The sequence below is a fragment of the Cupressus sempervirens genome, chromosome 7, assembly GCF_028749045.1.
Source record: "Cupressus sempervirens isolate cs-2001-9-10 chromosome 7, ASM2874904v1, whole genome shotgun sequence".
Taxonomy (NCBI): Eukaryota; Viridiplantae; Streptophyta; class Pinopsida; order Cupressales; family Cupressaceae; genus Cupressus; species Cupressus sempervirens.
The window spans coordinates 548,624,813-548,639,097 of record NC_143124.1 but is presented as its reverse complement, the minus strand read 5'-3'; the positions used below and the strand labels follow the sequence as shown (position 1 = coordinate 548,639,097).

At 36.4% G+C, this 14,285-nt stretch overlaps 1 protein-coding gene across 2 annotated transcripts in view; it reads right to left on the bottom strand.

The window, feature by feature from the left end:
- LOC149547950 (cytochrome c oxidase copper chaperone 2-like) overlaps positions 1-13,428 on the bottom strand; it is a 37,816-nt gene extending 24,388 nt beyond the window's left edge. Inside the window, exons 1-2 of one of the 2 annotated variants that reach the window (XM_089791984.1) lie at positions 13,191-13,428; positions 12,749-13,033 (exon numbers count right to left, since the gene is read on the bottom strand). In XM_089791984.1, coding sequence (XP_089648110.1) covers positions 12,749-12,985 — 237 coding nt within the window. In that variant the 5' untranslated portion in view covers positions 12,986-13,033; positions 13,191-13,428. Of the gene's footprint in view, positions 1-12,748; positions 13,034-13,128 lie in introns of both variants that reach the window. The other variant, XM_089791985.1, reaches the window with a different exon arrangement.
- Between the last annotated feature and the right edge of the window lie 857 nt (positions 13,429-14,285).

The following is a 14,285-nucleotide window of genomic DNA, read 5'->3' as shown; positions in this document are numbered from 1 at the left end:
TATTTGTCTTTAATCTATTCACAAGATCTTGTTGCTCAGTTGATACTACTTTTGTAACCTATTGTTGGAAAGCCATCCGATTGTCGTCATCTATCAACTCTATCAATTTAGATCCATTCATCAAATCCTTCACCAACTATACAACCCCAAAAGCCTTTTCAGTTACCTCTTGAAAACCCATCACCTTCTACTCTAAAGTAGTCTAATCTCCTAGGTATAAGTCCTCATCACACTCAAGTTCTTAGCCTTCCTTCCTCCTTCAAAGGAATTAGAGTTAACTCCCTTCCATCCTTCACAATAGACATGACATTCCCTTGGCAATCATGAATAAGTCATTTTTCAACTCTTATCAATTTAGATCAATTCATCAAATCCTTCAACAACTATACAACCCCAAAAACCTTTTCAGCCACTTGTTGAAAACCCATCACCTTCTGCTCTAAAGCAGTTTGATCTCCTAGGTATAAGTCCTCATCACACTCAAGTTCTTAGCCTTCCTTCCTCCTTCAATGGAATTATAGTTAACTCCCTTCTCTCCTTCACAGTAGACATGACATTCCCTTGGCAATCATGAATAGCTCCAACATCATACTACCGAGGCCTTCCTAACAAAACATTACAAGTACTCATGTTAACCACATCACTTAATACCTCATCCTGGTATGGCCCAATGATAAACTTAACCCAACCCCACTCTTTCACTTCCATCATATGTCCATCTTGAAACCAACTTATCACATATGGACAAGGGTGTTTAAATCTCTTTAATCCAAGCTTTTGTACCCTCTCCTCTAATACATGGTTATCAATAATTCCACTATCCATTATCACCTTGCAACGTTTGCCACCAGATTTACAATCAATTATGAACAATTACCTTATTTGGGCAGGAACTAATCCCTTCTTGTTTAACATAACTCTCGTAAACACTAGAAATTCTCCCATCTCAAGTGCAACCTCTCTTTCAACAAGTTCATCTTTATCAGCTTAGTCCTCATATGCCACTAGGTTATGTTTCCCTTTTCCTTTGCTAAAATCAATTGAACATTGGAAAGCTCTATGTTCAACATTTCCACATTTGAAACAAATACCTTTGAACTCTCTATTACCACTGCCTCTTCCATGAATCCTCTAATCAGGTTTCTCTTCAATGACAAGCTTATCCTTGCTCTTATTACCAACCAGTTTATCTCTTACTTTAGGTGTAACTTGTCTTCTATTCAACTTATCTTCTGCCTTTAGGGCATATTGACAAGCATCTCCAATTGTACCAATCCTCAACATACTTAACTCATCTTGAATGTCGAAGTCTCAAACCATTAACATGCCTAAGCACCTTCTCATTAGATGACTCTTGATGTCCAGATCTGATTGTCATCTTGTAGAATTCTTGGGTGTACAACTTCACTATCAAAATCTTTTGCTTAGATTATACAATTTCTTAAACAACTCCAATTCATAATTCTCTTGTATTAGCTTGGCCTCAAGTCTATAAGCTATAACCCTCCACCAAGTGATCTTAGATTCATCGTTATCTTCTCTATCTTTCTACAATTCTACCACCATAAGACAGCATTACCCTTCAACTTAGTTTGTGCTAACTTAACCCTTTGTGGATCCTTAACATCTAAAGCTCAAAGTTCCTCTAGCAAATTTAATCCAACTATCAATTCCTCAGGATATAATGAACCAACAAAGCAAAACTTTCATTCTATGACTCATAATTTGTGTCATAGCTCGTAATAGTCTTTCCTCTTCTACAAGGATTTTAACTTCAGCTGCCTCAAGATCTTTAACAGCTTCTTCAAATTTATCTTTGGTCCTAGGGTTCCTCCTAACCCTAATCAAAACATTTCGGATCTTAGCCCTTATCTCATTCTTGAATTCCTCCATCATTTGCTCCATCCTCTAAGGTTTATTATTCTAAGTGGCATCCTTGCAAATCTTAGGAATTTCCTTTAATTTCCTCAGCTTTGGCAATCTGATCCAAGTGTTTATTGCCCTAACCCAATCAAGCAAAATCTACCAATACCTTCAATATGTCTCAAACAAATTGTCTAAACGGTCCTTGAAATCACCAACTTGTCCTTCAACCAATCCACCAACTTTTCCTATGGTTTCCTTTGTGCAACCCTCTGCAGTTGTAGTTGAGATCTACCATCTACGAGCCCACAACCAAGATCTTTAGGATTCACAACCTTTGAAACTCAATCTGATCAATCCTATTGCTGAAACTATGTTGTCAAGCACAACTTGCAACAGACTTGAACCACCTTGCACAAGCCACATGTTGATGTAGGTCACATCCTTAGTTTTGCCTCCCCGCAAACAACAAATCTGCAACTTCATAAGCTCAGGAACTCGGATCTTCAATCACAAGAATCACAACTTGTTTTAATAACATTTGACATTGTCAAGGGTAGAGAAATCCCCAAAGGAGATGTCCAACCTTGTTGCTAGAAACACCACAGCAGAAATGACAAAACAAAGCAATAAACAGCACTAGAAAACAAGGAAATTTATATTTAAATTATCACCAAGTTGGCTTGCAAGTGCAGATTAAAAATTACTCAACAAACATGCCTCGTTACTAAGGACGCAAACCTTTACTACCAGATTTATTCACTCTCCTCCTTACCAAGCTCTCAAAGTTGAGCTACCACCAAGCCCTCTACACTCATTATAAACTCTCTCTAAGAAAGAACAACTACCCTACTTATACACAAGATTGCCAGCCTCACGTTGGCTATCCGATCAACAATATCCAAGACAAAGAAATGCATTACAAACAAAAAGTTAAGGACCCAAATGCATAAGAATGCTTTGAATTATATAAATCATGACATGTGAACATACGAGGTTTGCCAAATGTATAACAACATTAATGATGCTCCATTAGGTTTTGCATGATGTAGATCTCCATCGAGAGTCAAATCTTGCCAACCCGGCCATTAGAATAGGAAACTAAATATAGGATTGGACCAAACATAAGATAACTTCATCTGGAAACATTAGATTAAGTTGCGAAGCTAGACATAGAATCTCCATGATTCCTAGATCACACCATGATTGCATACGATAATGAACCAATTGGATCAATCGCTACCTAAAACACTGAAAAATCATCCAACTAAAACAAAATACAAATAAATAGAAAGAAAATCTTTTTAGGTGATGTTAGAATGCCAACAACCCCTAAATGCTCTTGCATCATAAATACATAGAGGACAAACTCCAAATGACTTCTTCTTTGAAAAATAATTAAAATATCATCTTTATTAAAAATTTCCCTCTAAAATAAGCTCTTATTATGATTGTTGAGTTGCCTCGAAACCCCATCCATTTGTAATGGTTGATTCTTTTGTGATACTACTTCCTTCAACACAACCAAAGGGCACAAATTCCAATGCCCAAAAATAAGCTTTGCCTAAATCACCCCAAGAAGAATCAAATAAAATTACCATACTATATTAGCTAAGGATGTTCTTGCTCCATGGACTAATCCTAATCATATCCTCACTAGATCATCGCCCAAGACATAAAAGTAAACATATAAGCAAACTATAATTGAAGAAAAACAATGTAGCTAAAACCCAATCAATGCCCTCTGCGACCTACCAAAGATTAAGTGGTCATCTAGAGAAAAAAACACCTAATAGGAAGGATACCAAAGTTGTTATTAACTCTCTTCAACTTAAGCAATGGGTGTATTTTCCTTCACTTAGTTGAATATTTATGCCCTCATCTCTCCCATCACTAACCACCTTTATGGACAATGAGGCTTCCATTAGCTCATTAGCAATTGCTGCTTTATCTTGATAACAAGTTGCTGCCTTTCTCACAGATCATTGCTACTGACTCTTTCCTCTCCCTGATTTCTCTTATTTTTCATCATAGATCAGGTGCTTGTTTTATTTGTTATCCGATTCTCCTTCAATGTAAATCTGCTATTCCAATAGGAATAATATGTTATGAGTGTGTCCTTCAATGATCGCAAGTGCTTCTTATTTGTACCTTTCAAATAACACCTCTTCATCAAAGGTTGCAACCTTCCCATACAGATCAGCTAGCAAGTTGGTTATATATTTTTATTATATCCAAACCTTTGCCCAAAGCTGGGTGATCTATAATGGAGGTTGCCTTTTACATAAACTAAGTTATCCCCTTTTTATTCAAGATTGCTGCTTTTGTAGTGCTCCACTTTGCCTAGTCAGCCCCTTTCTATTCAAATCGCTACTTTTGATTGCTCCCCCTTGCCTAGTCATGATTATTATTATTTTTATTTCTTCCTTATTTCTGCAACAGTCCCTACCCTTAAGTGGCATTTTTTAATTATTATTTTTATTTTTATTTTCTTGTTTCTAAGTTTCATTATTCAGTGCAGTGACCTATTATTTATTAAGCGATCAAGCTCGAGCAGGATATGAATGAATGAATGACATATTTTAATAACGTCCACGAGGACCAAGCAGCCTATGGGACCACCTAGAAACGACCAACACCCGAAATCTTAGTTCTTTTATAGTTGTTTCCTTAGATCTGATCTTTGACAGTAAATGTTGACCACTAAGTTTGTCCTCAAAAAGAGTAGCCAAGTTGCCCATTTCTAGAATATCACCATAGCTGGAGTGGATGTCATTGTAGACTGGGCAATCTATGATCAAATGTCACTCTGTTTCCTCCACTCCCATGCCACAAAATAGACAAACTCTCTCTTCCAATTCCTCTTTTGGAATCACCCATCTCCCAGTTTCACACCTCAATTGATGTGAGCTAGGTCTAAGTTGCGCTATGATCATTTTGGCTTTCCAACTGATATTTGCTCCTATGTATGCCTTCTCTTCAAGATCTTTGATTGGGTTAAATTCTCTAATATAGTATTCTGTTTTGTGCCCATTTTGATTTGTCCATAGGGGGCTCCTGAATTTTTATTTTGTAAACTTTGTTATTCCATCAATGTTATCTGGGCATTCATGTATACTGATATTCCATTTTGCCATCCACTAGATAGTTTGCTTCATCCACGTGTTCTTTCTTGTATCCAATATTCCTCTATGATCAGATTGGGCCAGCGATGTGCTTATAAATCTCGAGTTTTCTTTAAATAGCATAATAACCAAACCATAGCTGAAGCCTCTATCAAAAACATAGTTGTTTCCACCAATGGGATCCCATAGGGAACTGTTGATTTAATTTTGAGATTGTTGGTGATTAAACGTTTTTGGATTCTTTTCACCTCTCTCCACTTATGGACTGATAAGTTGCTGCCCCAAATCTCGCACCCATAAAGAGTTACTGAAATGACCAACAGCCCGAAGAGCATCTTTTTGGTTTTCCAATCCCATAGTTTTGCATTCCTGCATCTATTCTAAAGCGAGTATAATGTTTTCCATCCTCCTTGAATTCTTTTTGTTCTACATGTTTCCCAATTGAGCTTGTTGTAAAAGTCGATGCAAAGATATTTGTATTCCTCCACTATCTGTAAAGGGCTGCCCTCAAAAAGAAAACTGTTTTGCTGTTTCTTGGTCCATTTCAAAGAGAAAATCATCACTTTTGTTTTGGTGGTGTTCACCTACATCCCGACTAAATAACAAAAGACGTCAAGTGCCTTCAAGTGCTCCCTCAGCCCATCTGTTGTTTTAGCAATCAGAATGAGATCATCAGCCAGTAGGAAAAGTTTTATCGCATAGTTAGCTAGATGAATCCCATCACCATTATTCTTATCTAGACATTCTTCTAACTTGTCATATATAATCCAAACAAGGTAGGAGAGGGGGGCCAACCCTGTTTAACTCCTATATCACTGTCAAAGCTCTCTGACATCCTTTCCATGGTTCTGATATGACAGACTAATGAGATCAAGTACAGCAACAATGACAAAGGAGCAAAAGGCAGGCACAGATGGCAATAAAGCAGAACAGTAGCCATTAAGGAAAGAATCACAATGCATCTCAGATAACCTTATTATTTGAACTGCCCACCTCAATCCTATTCAGGAATTAACGCACTGAGCTCTTCTTGACAAAGAAAGGACAAAGCAAGTATGGAAATAACATTAGACTTGAAAACCTTACCAATAGTATACCTTTTAGCCTATATTTATTCAAGAATTGTATGCAAGGACTGAAAACATTGCAAATCTGAATATATGCTAAAGTCATGAAAGGGAATGCGAATAGAAAGGAATGGCATTAGAATTGTAAAGTTTACTTACAGATTTCTTTTAACAGTGCTGAAGTATGTATATTTCTTGCAGGTACATTCAATGCCAATGAAGAATCCAAAAGTGTTGCATAGTATATATAATCTCAATGCAAAAATGATATAAATATTCCTTCAAGTTCGATATCTGCACTAGCTTCGATCTGCATACATTAATCAATTTATATGTTTGCAATATCAGGCAGCATACAATATGTATACAGGTCTGGACAGATACATGGGTGAATGAGCATGTCTCCAAATGGAGACATGACCATTCACCGATCCACCCGATCGGTGGAATGGTCACACCTGATGTGATTAGTCATAACAAAACGAATGACTTCAAGACTTTAACTAAGTACATTGCAATCTTTTAACAATCAGTATAAATACGATTATTACTGAGATCATTTCTCCGACATTTTTCAATCATGATATGCATCATCGGTTCTGAATGCTGCGATCCCCATAAGTAAATGCAGATTATATTCATGTATATATACATATCAGTATTGAACATATCGACATGTATATATACATGAGTATATTCTCATATGATCAGCGCAATTGTCTAAAACAAAGCTATTTGTTCCAACACTCCCTCTTAGCTAGGGAAGACAAAGTGCATATGAATTCTTCTCATTATAAGATGTAATATCCTCAAGATATATATAAGAAAATCAAGTCCCGTGATATTCTTTCTAGTTATGGTGTGTATACAGATATCAAGTCACGTGATATCCACCATAAAAGATCATGGTACATCTATAGATATTAAGTCACATAATATCCACCATGAATTTGAATATATTGATCTTCAACAGATATCAAGTCACATGATATCCATCAACATGCTCTTTTAACTATGGCTATGGTTGATAAGGTGGGCAATCTTTTGAAAAAGTTTGAGCAAGACAAAGAACAAGATTCCCCTTCGGTGATAGGGAACCAGGGTCCTAGTAAACGCACTCGGGCTCACTCTAAGAAGAATGAGGAAGTGAACAAGATGGAAGAGGTGAAGGCCACTGCAGAGAATATGCACATTCTAGCAGACTAGGCTAGTGACCTAATAAAGACTATTTAGCTGGTCGGGTGCTTGTCTTTTGCTGTCCTTTACAACTTGGCTTTTGGTTGACCTACTTTTTGCTCTTCTTGGAGGCTTGTCTTTTGTTGATCTGTGCTTTTATACTCTGTTGTTAGCTTTTTGCTTATCTTTTTAGACTTCCGTTTTTATGTATAAGGTTTTGGGTCCTTTAAAACCTGTTTTTACTTAATCAAAACATGGTCTTTTAACTATCATGATTTTTCCTTGAATATCAAGTAACATGATATTCATCATGATAGTAATCTAATAATAATAAAGTCATCACCTTATCTTATCAGAATCAATATTTCATTATAAAAGATTATCACCTTAAATAATGAACATAAGGTAGGCCCATGAGTCATAGAGTCACACATATGACAAAAGAGTTTACATTTTAAACATCTTTATTTAAATAATACAAATTTACAAAGTTGAGACTCAATCCCATAAACTTATATTTCAATCAAGCCAAGTTTCTTTCTGAAATGATCAACTTTCACTTTAGGGAGAGCCTTGGTGAGAATGTTAGTTGTTTGATCACCTGTATTAATATATTCTAATTGAATAGCTCTTCTTTCCACCATCTCTCTTATGTAGTGATAAGGAATTTCTATATGCTTGGATCTATCATGAAATACTGGATTCACAAATAACTTGATACAATTTTGGTTATCACAGTAAATAGTGGTAGGTTTCATAGGTTTACCAAACAAGTTAGAAAACAACTTCCGAAGCCACACTGCTTCTCTAGCTCCCGTAGTTACTGCAATATACTTTGCCTCAGTAGAACTTTGAGCAACAGAAGCTTGCTTTTTGCAGATCCAAGAAATCATAGCTGATCCTAAACTGAAGCATCATCCTGATGAGCTTTTCTAGTCTTTTACACTTCCAGCCCAATCGGAAACAGTATATCCATGTAACTCCAAACTGGTATTCTCATATCTAAGTACATACCCAATAGTACCTTGAAGATACCTCAATATATGCTTCAAAGCAACAAGATGAATTTCATGCAATTCACACATGAAATTACTTAATGCATTCACTACATAGCAGGCATCAGGTTGAGTATTTACAAGATACATCAAGGACCCAATTATTTGTCTGTATAAGGTGGGATCAACTATTCTAGATTCAGCACTTGCTTCCTTTAGCTTGTGAAAGTTGGTTTCGATAGGTGTAAACATAGGTCGACAGTCCCACATCCCAAATCTTTTCAATATATCAAGAGTATACTTCTTTTGATGTAGAAAATTACCAGACTTCTCGCTTACTTCCAAACCAAGAAAGTAATGAAGAATTTCTAAATCCTTCATTTCGAGTTTAGAAGCCAAATCTTTCTTACATTGATAAATGAGATGGTTTTCCCCTCTAATCAAAAGATCATCAACATAAAGAATTAAAATTAGCATATCACCTTTAGTTACCTTGAAGTAGAGATTTGAATCAGCCACATTCTTGGTGAATCCAAGACTTAAAAAGTATTTGTCAATCCTTTCGTACCAGACCCAAGGAGCCTATTTAAGTCCATATAGAGCCTTCTTCAATTTACAAACACGAGAAGTAGCATAATGAGTTACAAATCCATTTGGTTGTTCCGGATATACTTCTTCCTCTATTTTCCCATTAAGAAAAGCAATTTTTACATCCATTTGATGAATTTTCCAACCTTTAGTTAATGCAAATGGCTATTACAGCTCTAATAGAAGTGTACCTAGCAACTGGTGCAAAGGTTTCTTCAAAGTCAATTCCTTCCTTTTGAGAAAAACCTCTAGCCACAAAACGAATTTTATGTTTTTCAATGCTGCCATTTGCAGCATACTTAACTTTGAAGAGCCATTTTGAAGACACAACAGATTTTTCCTTAGGTCTCTGAAATATGTCCCAAACATCATTGTTTAGTATAAACTGGTATTCTTCCACCATGGCGTCTTTCCAAGCTTGATGTTTAAGTGCTTCAGAAATACTAGAAGGTTCAGGATTCGAGCTATATTACAAAAGAAAGCATTATATGTTAATTTTCTAGGTCTCTTGCTTTCTCGAAAGGTTCCGGAAGGGGCTGTGAATCCATCTCCTTCCTGTATTATTTTTCTTGCCCAAAGTGGCCTTTTAGAGTGATCAAGACTCTCTTTCTGAGTCTCTAGAAGGATTTCAGTTTCAATTAAAGTCTCTTCAAGGAACTCCCTCTGAATCTCAAGAGCAGAGTCTCTTCTGGAGATACATCAAATGTATCTAGTTCATCGGATGCTTTGGCTCTTCTGAAAGCAATGTCTTCTTCAAAGATGACATTTCGGCTTAGTTCTATTTGTTTTTGTCCAGGTATGTAGACTCTGAATCCTTTTACTATTTCATTAAAACCAATGAAATACCCTTTCTTCCAGAAGGTTCTAACTTAGTCCTCTTCTCCTTAGGTACATTAACATATACAGGACATCCAAATATCCTTAGGTGACAGATGTCAGGTTTCTTTCCAAAAAATGCTTCTTCAGAAGTCTTATTGTCCAAATGTGAGTGAGGACATCTATTCTGAATATAGACTGTAGTGTTGGATGCTTCAGCCCGAAAGGACATGCTCAGATTTTGATCAAAAATCATAGCCCAAGCAGCTTCTACAATGGTTGTGTTCTTCCTTTCAGCAACCCCATTTTGTTGAAGATTGTAAGGGACTATGAACTCCCTCTTAATCTCAGTTAGTTTGCAAAATTCTTTAAATATTTTAGAAGTATACTCCTTCCCATTATCTGTTCTCAGAATTTTAATGTTCTTACCGAAGGAGTTCTTAGTGACAGTTTTGAATTCTTTAAACTTAGGGAGAATCTCTTCAGATTCTTCGCATTTAAGGAAGTATATCTATGTCTTCCTTGAAAGATCATCAACAACTATCAAACAATACAAGAATCCTCCTGTAGAAGGTATAGACATGGGCCCACATAAATTAGAATGTACTAGTTCCAACATTTCTCTAGTTTTGCTCAAACTATGAGGAAATGGCTTTTTAGTGTTTTTCCCTAAGGCACAACCTTTACATGATTCATTGTGAATATGGTTTAACTTGGGTATTCCGGTCACTACTTTCTCCATTGATGTTAGAGCACGGAAGTTGATATGACCTAGTCTTTTATGTCATATTTCATTTGAATCTAAGGTCTCATGTATAAGTGCAAGTTTTGTCTTAGCACATAGCTCATATAAAAGTCCTTGTCTTACTCTTATTGTTAGAATCCTTTTAATGGTTGACTTTAAGGCCATGCTAGTACTTTCCCTCCCATGAATGCGATTCTAAAACCATCATCTTCAAGTGCAGATATAGATATTAAATTCTTCTTAATACCTGGTACATAAAGAACTCCAGAAAGTTGAATAGAATTTCTAGATTTCAATTTTATGGTGCAGGTCCCAATTCCTTTTACGAAGTGTGCAAAATCATCACCAATTGTAACTTCTTCATCTGTTTCTTTGTGCATGCTTTCTAGGTTATCCTGATATCCAGTGATGTGTCTAGAAGACCTGCTGTCAACTATCCATGGATTCTTTTTTGTTGATATATGGCTGGATAATGCTGAATAGAAGGCATATTTCTCATATTCATCGCCTTCATTTGACTTCTCAGATTTTGCGAAAGATGCTTGAGGTTTAGATCTATCAGGACAGTTTATTGCATAATGTCTATATAGATCACATCTAAAGTATTGGATTTTGGGCAAATCTTTCTTTTGTTTGGATTGTTCTTTTCCATGAAAATTTCTTTTCCTTTTGTTGTTTTTCTTTTTTCCCTTCTTATGAGCATTTGTATTAAGAACTTGAACATCTTCATATAGGGTTTTGTGTTTTCCCTTAATCATTAATCTCGACTCTTCTTGAAGACAATCAAATCTTAAACGACCCAATTTAGGGATTTTAAAACTAGCACTTATACCTTGTACAAAGGATTCCCAGGAGTTTGGAAGTCTTCCTAATGCTATTAAGGATAATTCTTGAATTTTAATCTCATAATCAAGTGCTAAATAATTGATCTCTCAAGTCTGATTCTCATAAAGAAAGCATTTATAGCTTCTCCTTTATTCATGCTTACACTATTCATTTGCCTTTAAGAGCAAGTTTTATGCCTGTATTATTGATTATAAATGCATTTTCAAGAGCTCAAAACATATGATATGCTATGGTATGTTTTGCCACAATAGGTACTATGTGGTCTCAAACAGCATCTACAATTATCGTCATAGCCTTTTCATTTTTCTCGATCCATTCTGAGTTCTTAGGATCATCTTTAGGTTCCTCTTTGTCCTCTCTTACAAATGATTCCAATTTGTTTTCTTTCAACAACATCATTACTCGAAGTTTCCAAGATTCGAAGTTATCAGCACTTCCAAGGTGATGTTCAAATCTCATTGTGTTTGTCATTTTGTAGGGAGAGAGGATTGTTGTCTAAAGTAAAAATCTGATTTAATAAACTTAGTGTGATCTTTCCTTAGCCAAACTGTGATACCATGTAAAGTTTACTTACAGATTTCTTTTAACAGTGCTGAAGTATGTATATTTCTTGCAGGTGCAGTCAATGCCAATGAAAAATCCAAAAGTGTTGCAAAGTATATATAATCTCAATGCAAAAATGATATAAATATTCCTTCAAGTTCGATGTTTGTACTGCCTTCGATCTGCATACATTAATCAATTTCTATGTTTGCAATATCAGGTGGCATACAATATGTATACAAGTCTGGACAGGTACATGGGTGATTGAGCATGTCTCAATTTGGAGACATGACCATTGACCGATGCACCTGATCAATGGAATGGTCACACGCGACGTGACTAGTCATAACAAAACTAATGACTTCAAAACTTTAACTAAGTCCATTGCAATCTTTTAACAATCAGTATAAATACGATTATTATTGAGATCAATTCTCAGTTATTTTTCAATCATGATATGCATCATTGGTTCTGAATGCTGCGATCACCATAAGTAATTGCAGATTATATTCATGTATATATACATATCGGAATTCAACATATCGACATGTATATATACATGAGTATATTCTCATATGATCAGCGCAATTGTCTGAACCGAAGCTATTTGTTTCAACAAGAATCTTGAGTGAAATAATCATAGTTCAATTTATCGCATCTGCCGCAAATCTAATGCGAATCTGCTTTTCTTGATGTTTTGTTGTCTGGGGTCAATCAGGGGTAACCGAGATTATATTTGCTCAAACCGTGTCTAGATCTTCTCTAGAAAGCGCAAAGACGAGGATTTCCCAACTGAGTTTCCGACCAACCAATATTTAGAATTCAATTAAAAAAACCTTAGATATTGAAACAAAAGAAACTACAATATGTTGATTCACCCTACCAGAACTTTTCGTTTCTTTTCCGACTTATGAGATCATTCACACCCAACCCACGTACACCATGAAACACATAAGAAGGAGAAGCGGGAAAATGCAAAAGTACCTTGAATCCCTCCGCCCTGAGGCACTGAAGGTGGGCATCAATCCATTTGGTGCAGGCATCTTGCCCATGCTCAATAATGCATTCATCTCTAAGTCTTTTAGTATCCGGACAAGCACAGCATATCTTTTTCTGCGGCTTCTTCACCTCTTGCTTTGCCTCCTCTGTTGCATTCGTGCTCCCGTCTCCCTTCCAATTTGTTTTTTCAGGGTTTCTGGAGACCTCCACTTCGAGTCCCATTGTAATCAACTTATTTAACAGAACCCAATTTATTTGCTGCTACAAATCCTGCAAAGAAAAACCTAACTTGGAATCATCAAAGTTGATATTACACAAAACCAATTTGAAATAACTTATCATAGTAACAGGAACGGAAATTAAACCTCAATTCAAAGCAGAACAAAATGAAACCAACAGAAAAAGCAAGATGAGCCGTTGGGCTTACCAATTTTTGAAAAAGGCTTTTGAAAGACATGCGTTTTAGTTTTACTGTTTAGACGTTGCCTTCCTGCAAAGCCTTCAGAGGTTTATAAATCAACCACGTTGGTTTTCTAATAGACGTGTATCCTCTTTGTTCTCTCCATAGAAATCGAAGTCGTACCCTGCAAGTTACCAGCGCTTTTTTTCCAACCTTATTAACTAGCAATCGCACTTTGTGCAAAGCGTGGTCCGTGGCTATACAGCCACGAAAATGCACTTCCTTTACATTGCTTTTTCAAACTTTAAAAAAAAAAATTCTAGGTCCTCTCCTTCTTCGTAAGGAAGTGCATTTTCGTGGCTGTATAGACGGAGAGGACCTAGAATTTTTTTTAAAAAGTTTGAAAAAGCAATGTAAAGGAAGTGCATTTTCGTGGCTGTATAGCTACGGGCCACGCGGCAACGTCTATACAGCCACGAAAATGCACTTCCTTACGAAGGAGAAGACCTAGAATTTTTTTTTAAAAGTTTGAAAAAGCAATGTAAAGGAAGTGCATTTTCGTGGCTGTATAGCCACGGGCTTCCTGCAAAGCCTTTAGAGGTTTATAAATCAACCACGTTGGTTTTCTAATAGACGTGTATCCTCTTTGTTCTCTCCATAGAAATCGAAGTCGTACCCTGCAAGCTAGGTCCTCTCCTTCTTCGTAAGGAAGTGCATTTTCGTGGCTGTATAGACGGAGAGGACCTAGAATTTTTTTTAAAAAGTTTGAAAAAGCAATGTAAAGGAAGTGCATTTTCGTGGCTGTATAGCTACGGGCCACGCTTTGCACAAAGTGCGATTGCTAGTTAATAAGGTTGGAAAAAAAGCGCTGGTAACTTGCAGGGTACGACTTCGATTTCTATGGAGAGAACAAAGAGGATACACGTCTATTAGAAAACCAACGTGGTTGATTTATAAACCTCTAAAGGCTTTGCAGGAAGCCCGTGGCTATACAGCCACGAAAATGCACTTCCTTTACATTGCTTTTTCAAACTTTTAAAAAAAAATTCTAGGTCTTCTCCTTCGTAAGGAAGTGCATTTTCGTGGCTGTATAGACGTTGCCCAAAGCGTGAGCCGGAGCAA